The sequence below is a fragment of the Thermobia domestica genome, chromosome 10, assembly GCF_964235325.1.
Source record: "Thermobia domestica chromosome 10, izTheDome1.hap1.1, whole genome shotgun sequence".
Taxonomy (NCBI): Eukaryota; Metazoa; Arthropoda; class Insecta; order Zygentoma; family Lepismatidae; genus Thermobia; species Thermobia domestica.
This window is the reverse complement of record NC_137463.1, coordinates 195,038,797-195,049,326: the sequence shown is the minus strand read 5'-3', so window position 1 is coordinate 195,049,326 and position 10,530 is coordinate 195,038,797. Positions and strand designations below refer to the sequence as shown.

At 33.3% G+C, this 10,530-nt stretch overlaps 1 protein-coding gene across 1 annotated transcript in view; it reads right to left on the bottom strand.

Moving 5' to 3' along the window:
* Nucleotides 1-2,466: 2,466 nt before the first annotated feature.
* The window catches only part of LOC145662922 (uncharacterized), a 28,217-nt gene continuing 20,153 nt past the window's right edge, over nt 2,467-10,530 (bottom strand). The window contains exons 2-3 of the mRNA XM_081728929.1: nt 9,572-9,851; nt 2,467-5,153 (exon numbers count right to left, since the gene is read on the bottom strand). Of these exons, the coding sequence (XP_081585055.1) occupies nt 4,957-5,153; nt 9,572-9,851 (477 nt within the window). The 3' untranslated portion in view covers nt 2,467-4,956. The remainder of the gene's footprint in view (nt 5,154-9,571; nt 9,852-10,530) is intronic.

The window sequence follows — 10,530 nt, the reverse complement described above, 5'->3', positions numbered from 1 at the left end:
CCTCCACAAAACTGTAGAACTTTCTTAGTTACCTTTATACATCAATGTCGATTGTAACAAGGACGATATTCTTGTTACCTAACTGAACACAGTTTTTACATGCAACAGAAGTCTACTATCAGTTGTTGAATGTTCTAGCGGAGCAATAATCGAGGAGAAATTTATTGTACATCTTTGGGAAAGGTGTTTGTAGGCTTCACAAGCATTTTCTGTCAACTGCCTATTTTTGATCTGGTGTCTGATTTAAGAATATCTTTTAAGTATCGATTGAAAATAATGTCAAGTCTTTCAGTATTCTAAAGTCAATCTTTTGAAGCTCGAAGAAAAGTCTTGTCTATGAATTCTTCAAATATCCTCGATGTACCAGAATACAACCAATCTACAAAGACTGTTCCGTCTACAACATAAGCTATACAATCTGTCAGGCAATCACGATTACTTTAAACAAATCCAGATTTGATGCAATTCAAAATATCAGATTTATTGGACGATTTACGAACCTTTCCACTCACTAATTCATGGTGGATAGGATTGGTTTTCATGTGCAAGTAGTGTAACAATATCACCATCCCGTTCTTGAGTAGCTACATACAGTTTGCAAAATACATTTACATCCTTTCGTAAGTCCTTCACTTGAAGTGCTTTCGCTGACTTGATTGTTCCACTTTTCACTTTAAACAATGGTAAATTGTATCTTTTTATTACAGAATGCCTCTTCAATAAGTATTTCTTTAGTACATATCGTAAAACGTGACTTTTTTTTTTTTTTTTTTTGCCTCCCGAACAAACTTCTCAGCTTCTGAACATTTGAATTTTCACAGCTGTAGAGAGCACATTTTCTTCAAAAGTATTGTCATGCTGTTCAAATGAATTAACAAAATCAATTACATGCTTCTGGAACTTTTTTCAAAGGAGCTTGTGTTCTCTCTGCGTCTATCATCCAGTTCATTTTGCATATCCTGGTATCCTGTGAGTACAGGTATTCAAAGTGCTTTAGTGTCTGGTTTACAGATGGTCCAGCAACCATCCATTTCAAAAGTGCAGATAGAGATTCAAGAACATCTACTGCACCTGCTAATCCCTTTATTTCTTTGTTATTTTGGGCGAGACAAGGACATATGATGATGATGATGATTGCTCGTGTAGTTGGTCATCGGATAGTGCACAAAATTTTCTACTTGTTTTCTGACTTACAAACTTTCACGAATTAATCATGAATGTTTGCATTGCTATTTTCTAGCTCATTCAATGCTTTTACAAAAACTGGTAGCCATCTTGCATAGTTCAAATGGTCTAATGCAAACATCCATGGACAAAGCTTCCCAAGAATTGTTTTATAATTAACAAAGTTTGCCTCACGTATATGTATATATAAAAATATGTAGAGGAAACAAGACTATTATAAATTCTATGTTTATATACTAATTATCACAGACAAATGAATAATACCTCATGGGAAAGTCAATTGTAAATTAAGGATGCGATATAGAATGTGCGAATTAAAGGACATTTTACAGGGAAAATGAAGTGAAAATACGAAAAAATTAATATTGGAAAATTCACAACTTATGGGAGACATTAAGTTCTACAGATTTCGTCCTTATATCTCTGGTAGTTCCCACACTGGTTAAGATAATTACAATATCGGTTATTTCACTGATTATCTAGAATTTGAGTTCCTAACTAGGTTAGAAAACCTCTTTGGGGATTTTATCCTTTCCCTTACAGCGGACGAAGACGAAATTTTTAAAATTCCAACTCCTTCCTCCCCTCTCCCTTCTTGGGGCATTCGAGGGGATAAAATGTATACCAGATGTTAGCTTTGGTTAATTATGTCGTCCGAAGATTCTTTGCAAGCCTAAGGCTATTTCTTCCCCTTCCACCTTCTGTTCAGAGGGGTGGTACGGTTTTTGACCAAGAACAAGTTATAGATATCTTGTGCAAAATTTCATGCTGGTATCCAAATATGAACTAAACCTCGAAAATCTTAAACTAACATAATGCACTAATAAGAACCCTCCGTCTCTCCTTCTAGTTATCTATCTCTATATATGACATTTACTGTATCCAAATGGACGTGAACTGTATTAACACAAATGAGCTGCTTTTACGTTTTCAACGATAAATATACATTTTTTAATCAAAATTAACTTTCGCTTTTACAAACTTATCGTAGCAAGTTAATACCTGGAGAATAATCGTGGCATAGCTACGATAGTTCTATTGCAGACAGTTTATATTTCACAGAAAATATTAATATCTTATATCTAATCGACATAAAATTGCCCGAGGACCGGTGAAACAAATCGTGCGCGGATTAAAAAATGAAAGGTAATTGAAAATGGCCAATTTCTGAAAATATTTTAGTGTAAAATCAGTGTAATATTAAAAACTCTTCAACCTGTTTTATAAGATAATTTATTCAGTATTATTTACTTTTTGTCAGAAATAAAAGACAAGGACATATACATTTTTAAAAACACATTTATTGAAAGCTTATTCTTTATTTACAAATATATCATTCTCGTTAGCTGTTTTACAGCTCATTTTATTTCCTTTTTTTAATTATTTACATTACAATAATTTTCTTGATTTCTACTTACTTAAAGTTGGAGAAGACTAGTTTATCAAGTATAAATTTTAAAGTATAATAACATTTATCTTATGAAATATAAAAGTATTTATCTCCAAAAATGTAAACAGTTCTCTTATATTGACATTAATTGAACAACATTCCTTGGTTATATTCATGGCCGTTTCTTATGTTGTTTTCTTCGGCGAGAGAGGTCTAAATAAATAGTTAAAGCAAGAAACTAAGGTACAAATATCGCTTTACGTTTCACGCTTGTTTGCATAGTTTTGCAAATCTTAATCCATTTTATAACTGAACTATGAAACATAGATTTGCATTTAAAATAGATATTCGTATTAAATTACGCAAAAGATTCGAAACCAAATCAGAAAAAGATTGGACAAATATTCTCCTTCAGAAATAGGTTCTTAAGATAAATTACTCTAATCCTAAAAGCATCCGAATGGACGTTGTAACTTGTTAACACTTTCTCATGAGATAAGAAAGGAAGGAAATTTACATCAGAACATTAAACAGTTTAGTGTAATTTGTAAATTTATTCATAAATTATAATAATTGAAGACATGTTACAAGATTAAATGCCCTTTCGAAACCAACTGTACAGTATTGATGCTTTAAAATATATTTGACAATTTGAATTAATATCCTGACTGTGTATCACTTAAAAATATACCTTTTCCTTGGTTTCTTGGTTAAAGTACTGTATGACAATTTATAATCTCAGCTTGAAATAATTACTATTGAATATCAATGATCAACATTGAACACTCAGAAAATGTTTAAATTTTTATGGTCATCTTGTTCATATTGTACAGCATTAAAGTAGGTATGTAAAATACCTATAACGTTTTCTTTCAACAAAGATCTGCAGAAATAGAAAAGACCTCATTACTAGTACCATGAATATGTTTTCGAAACAGTTATCTGTACTCATTTATAGGTTCGCGATTAACTGGGCCCACATTTTCTAAAAGTAGGATAAATAAACTATTTACTTTCCAGGAACCAGACGGCTGTTATAGGAAGAGAACAGAAGGAAACAAGAATAAGTAAAGAAGTAATACAAGGATATGGACTTTCACCTCTCCTGTTCAACGTCTATAATAGAAGAGGCTATGGAAGAATTCTTTGATTAAAAAAAAAAAGAGAGAGAGAGAGAGAAAGGCGTGAAAGTAAATAGTCAGATATTCAGAACAATAAGGTTTGCTGATGATATAGCATTGATAGCGGAGAATGAAAAGGACTTGCAGGAAGCACTTTCAAATTTGAAAGACGAACTGAGAAAAAAACATGCAAAATGAAGATAAATAAAAAAATTAAAGTGATAAAGTGCACAAGAGCAGGACAGGAAGGGGCAAACGTATGGCTACATGGAGAGAAAATCGAAGACGTTAAGACGTTCCCCTATTTAGGAAGTCAAATATCCTCGGGTGGAAAAAGTGAAAAAGACGTAATTTCTAGAATATCACAGGCTAAACAAGCATTCAATAGGAAAAAAAGGACTGCTAACATCAAGAAATGTGTCGTTGGACGCTCGTAAACAATTTATTAAGACCCTGGTATAGAGCGTGGCGCTTTACGGATCAAAGACGTGGACATTGAGAAAAGCCGAAATATCCAAGCTGGAAGCATTTGAAATGTAGTGTTAGCACAGAATGCTGCGCATATCACGGACCGTGAGAAAAAGGAATGAAGACGTATTAAAGGAAGCTAATGAAGGACGACAGATCATGAAGATAATAGGAAAAAGAAGAAACAGTATGCTTGGCCATCTTATTCGGATCACTGTATTGATAGAGGAAAGAAAAAACAAAAAGAGGAATACCAACGATAGAATATTTAGATGCAGCTACGAAGAAGAGACCTTATCAAATTATAAAACAGCTTTCCCAAGGGAGAGAAAAGTTTTAAAATTTCCATATTGCCCACGAACCCATGGTTGAGGTGAACAAGAACATACCTATCTTTAAATATTGAACCTAAATTTATAGTAATAACTAATGTTTTTTTTTTCAAACTTATAGAGGACGAAAGTATAACCGTTATTTCAAAGTTTATATAAATGTTTAAGTAATTTTAATCAACTTATAATGATAATATAAGTAACATGATTCTTCTGTATCAAAAAGCTAAAACGTCTTAATTGTTCTTGTAAATTTTGTTATTCAGTTTTAAAAAATTAGAACTCAGTTACTTGTGAACAAATTATAGATAACTGAGTTCACTTCAGACATATAAAAGTATAAGAAATTGAACACCTGTGTATAAGTTAAACAAAATAAATCATCTTGTCATTAGAACGTATTGTACATACAATGGGGTAAAAATTGAGGTATGTGTTATAAATAGAGAGGAGTGGTGGTTTAATAGTAACCTCCATAGCCACCATGGCCACCATAGCCTCCATAACCAAGGTTTCCATAACCTCCATAGCCTCCATAGCCACCATAACCGAGATTTCCACCGTAACCTCCATAACCACCTAGGCCTCCATAACCACCAAGGCCCCCATAACTACCAAGACCTCCATAACCACCAAGACCTCCATAACCGCCATAACCTACGAATATAGAACAAAGATGTCAAAATTTCATTACAAAAGTTTTGCTTATTCCTGTTGTCTATTAAACAATTCTATTACTAACCATGAGTCCGGTTTAGCCAGTAAAGAGTTCCAAATTGGATATCAAAATTGTTTTTGAAAAAATAATTTCATCCAAATAATACCAATACATTCAGTAATTCAACTTCTCGACAGGATACATGTGACTTTCTCACTTATAATTATTTCAATCAAATAGAAAACAGTTTCGACGTAACAAAAGGTGTTTCCTTTTCCTTGTCCGCTTTCTTTTAAGTATATGGAACTGAGAGCTGATCAATAAAAACAGGTGGGAATACTGAATTCGTAGTCAGATGTAAAGCCAACCAATGGGCTATTAAATCTTTCCTTTCGAGTAGATTTTATAGTATTTGGATTTTATTTTTTGCTAGTTAGTATAAATGAAATTAAAGAAAACTAATCAGTAACCCACCAAATTTAAATCCCAAATAAATCTTGATGATACATGAGTTTGAACACATGACATACATAATAACAAGAATTTTAGGAATGATCCAAAAATGTATCAAAAGATTGCGTTCCTGTCCAAAAATTTTAGGAACGATCCAAAATAACGCATCAAAAGATTGAGATCTTGGTCAATAATTAGTTTTTTAGATCAGAAGCACAACATTTTTGAACGGCCCCGAAATCGAGTTTTTACGGAATAAGCACATCATATTGAGTTAAGTGATAGTTTGGGTTTGGCTACACTATATATAGTTCTCGAGATATAAGGTCTACAAGAAATTTTTTGCCTGAAATATATTGGATCTTTTGATCCAAAAATTGAGAATATGTATTTGTATATCTAAGTAATTAGGTTATGTTCGTTGTTCACACCAGAAGAATAATGTTTAAGCGAAATATTTGAAAATCAAGAACTGACTATTTGAATAAAATAAATAAAGACGAACAACTCCTTCAGAGATACCTTTCTCTCAAATACTTGTTCTTACCGGTAGAATAAGTTTATGAAAATATTTGAAACACTGACTGATCAATTGACTAATCCAATGACTGACCGACTGACTGCCAAAATGACTGACCAAATAACTGACCCTTTGTTTACCATTTGACCATTTGTTTAGTTTAAATGCCCTGTTTTTGGCTTTTCACCTGTTAAGTTCCTTATTTTGTTTTTGTATTTTAACATTTTCACTTTCATTTTTAAATTTCACTTCCTTAAAAGTGCATTTACGGAATCTCAAAAAGTTTTTTCTTTATTTTTAATTTTAAAAAATCTTTAATATACATTAATAAGTTAAATTTATATTACAGTAGTAATCTCAAACAGCATGCGAGACGTGCAAACATTTTTCTCTCTCTCTTTATATCTATGAAAACTGAATTTTCAATATACTGCAAGTCCAATAGTTGTATATTGAAATTACAGATTCAGGTGTTATATGTTATAGGGCTGAATAACACTGATTCAAGGATGGTAATAAATTATTGTACTGAAATTGATTATTAGTGTTTAATTGCGTAATTTAATTGTATACTGGGATTGCATGAAGCAAGAGCAATTGTTTAACGTCAGATGTAGATCACCATTCAGATTTTATCCAAGGCTTGATATAGGGGCCTACCGACTGAGCAGTGAATCCATCAACAGATTATACTGGCGGGATATAAGATTATACTATTTATACATTTTTAATTTATTTTGAAACAATCGACACAAGATTAGAACGAGATCGAGATAAGCATCTGTAGATCGAGAACGAGACTATAATTTTCGACTGTAGAGGAAACTGGTATTTGTGAATCGAGACGAGATCGTATGAAATCTCCCCTCGTCTTGATACCATCCCTATCTGTTATGGATATAATAAAACGTAACCCCTTCTCACCTCTCCTCTAGGGGTGATAGGTATACCTTACTACCAAAGTATCTTCTTTAAGTCATATGTACACCAACGTTGGTTGAAATTACTTCAGCCGTTCCAGAGTTATGCTGGAAAACACACACACACACTATATATATATTCATTTCTCATCTTCACCGTCTCCTTTAGCCTAGCCGGCATATCCGTGGGACGTAATACTCAAACTTTTCATTTCATTTCATTTTCAACTAAAGATAGATTTATCCTAAAACTTTTCATGAATTCATGGGTGAACTCATCACTTCACACATGACTAATTTGCATCCAAAGCAATGGACAAAGCAAAGATTGGAAAGCTTCTAACAAAACACACTCCATGTTTAATGAACTTGGATAATTTTTAATCTGTGAATTCATCACTTTATCTAGGAATGCTATTCATACAAACTTTCGAACTACGTAGAACTTAAACAAAAATAAATTTTAACCAACTCCAAAGAAATACTCATTATACTAATCTGATAAGAGCAGTTCGATGCCCGCGAGAAGAGCATAAAGAAGTTAATTTCACTTTCATCAACCATCCCTCTTTTTTAGCCTAAAGAGAATAGCTGTGGGGCGTTAAAAATACTCCTTAAGGTCAGATTATGACACAGTGCAGAACGGATGTTATAGATACCGTATATTACTATCTTAAATTTTTACCATGGCACCTGACAATGTTATTTTATTCGACTTTGTCTTAGAAAGCAATTTCTATCCTAATGTACTAACTCATATTTGTAAAGAAGCAAAAAGAGAATTGTTATGTTTCGTGGGCAGTTACGATTTCAGGGGGTTTCTAGAGGGGGGAATCCACACTGAGCTACGAAATTCTCCCCCCGGAACAAATTTTGAATCGTGCACAACAATATTATATTTCAGTACTCCTTTCACGCTTTGTTATATTGAAATTTCCCCCGGGCGAAATCGTCTGAAATCATACCTGTTTGAGGGTATTCAAGTAGAATCAAATTAAGAGGCACAAGGAACTATATTAGAGGCTTTGATGCGGAATTTCGTGCTGTAAAGAACGCAAATACTACGCGCCTTTGGCGTGGGAGACCCAGGTTCGATTCCCGGCGGGAGCTCATATGGTTCGGATTCCACGTTAATCAGTAGGCCCGCTCATATAGCCTCGCTGCTGAACGGGACGTTAAACTCAACATCAACTCAACTCAACTCAAGAACGCAAATCCTGCACTCCAACTTTTCATAAGCTGTACTTTTCGAATAATAATAGTAATCAAATTAAACTTACGGATTATACATGCAAATGACAGGAAATACCAGCGTGTATTTGGTAAAACCGTAAAACAGTAGTACTCGTACATGTATATTTGCAGAAGGAATCATTACTGTTGCTGTGTTAAAGTTGAGACACGTATTCTATTCTAACTAAAGGAAGTACATTGTAAATACAAATATTTGTATTAATGACTTCTGGGTATAATTCGGATTAGGAATGAACAAAATTTTCTGGTATTCGGAATTCCGGAAAATTTATATTCCGGAATCGGATATTTCAATTTTCGGATTTCGGAAAAATCCGGAATTCGGAAAAATTTGGAATTCAGATAAATTCCGGAATTCGGAAATAATCAGGAATTTAAAAATCCTAGAATTGTACCGAATTCCGGAATTTTTTGATTTTACTATCTGGATTCCGGAAAGTAAAAATTCCGGAATTGGCCATCCCTAATCTGGATACATAAGAATTTGGATAATTGCGGAAATCACCAAAAAGGTTTATAATATGGCATAAAAATATTAATGAAGGTAAATTTTGTTTAATAAAGAGATAAGTCTAAGGTGTGTTGGAAATAAAGAGACTTTCATTACAAACCATTTGATTTAGATAATTATAATTAAATGTGTTTTAGCGTAGGGATAAATAGAAATTTAAAGTAAATTATATTTTTAGGAAGCAATTTACGTTGTTTGCGTTCCAAAAAGTTATTTATTTATTCATTATTTTTTTTATATCGATCAGGACAATCGATAATTGAATTATACTGTAATCAGTAAGGTTTGCTGATCTTCTCAACAGAAAGTTATGTTATCCGGTAGAACTAATGTTTACCTTCTCAGCAGTTTCTGAAGTAACTGAGATTTAAAAATACTTCCTGGGAATATTGCAGCTTATAGCCTACAAGCAAATATTTGTTTTCTGAAATTGTAAGTAAAAAAAATAAAAACGTGGCTTATATACGCAAAACATAACATTTGTAAGAACATATTCAATATATACCTGAGATACTGCTGAATCGTGGAAACATAAGTCGAAATGTTTAGGCTGCCATCTCTAAAACACTTATTTGACATTGAACTCGTTCGCTAGTCCTGTTAGATATCAAGAAGTGCAATTGTAGTGAAAACAGTACAAGAAAAAGTTTATATTTAACAATATTATTTATTACCCAGGTTTTACGTTTATGTTTAACCCTACTATATTATGTTTCATTATTTTTAAGGACTATTTTAAGCGCAATTAAAAGAAAATACCTCCTAAGCCTGATTTTATGCCAGCAGAATATCCTCCATAACCTCCATAACCTCCGTAGCCTCCATAACCTCCATAGCCACCGTAACCTCCATAGCCGGATGAATAACCAGGATATCCACTATACAATCCGTACCCATAGCCAACACTCTGCTGTGTGTCCAAGGTTTCCTTAACTGGCGCAGGAGATGATGGTTGCGGAGGCTGTGTTTGTGGAGGTACCGTTTGCTGAGGAGCGCCGCTTACCACCACGATGGCAATTAAAAGCATCCAAACTGAACCCTGTAAATGAAAAAGAGAGAAAGCAATTGGCTGTTATAAAATATATCTCAAACGTTAACATATCCAGCTTTATCTTTGGAACGCTAAGATTAGATCATTTTTGATAATATAGATACATTCATTGTAATAAGTTAGGTCCTCAGTCTACACCACTACAGACATTATATTTCATAGAAGACTTCTCGACATATACAAGGAGTGTCAGACGTCTTGAGTGACTCGGTCGAACATAATGGTAAGCTCTTTTTTTCGGTGAAATTGAGTTATTAAATGGAATGGGTTCTGATTGAACCACAGAAAAGTATATAGGTAGTTTAATTTAGAAAATGTGCCTGCAGATGTAAGGAAAGCTTGTCTGGTATGTGTCATTCCATTGAATTGCATGGGAATACTGAACTTCCTTTTCCAGAGTTCTTTCAGGTACTCTTCTACATAAGTATAGTAAAAGTATTACTTAAGGTTTTGTATTTCATAAAACGAAACTTAAAAGGGACAATACCCGTGTAACCTTTAATGACACTCCTCATTCCAAACTAGTCAGCCATTTTGTCGTGAAAGTGCAGCATTCGACGTTTATATGATAGAAATGTATAGGTATAAAATTCAAATTATTATTCAATTATTATTCAATACTTCTATGATTATCTTGACTCCGTCGAAAGCATTATTCCATGTAATC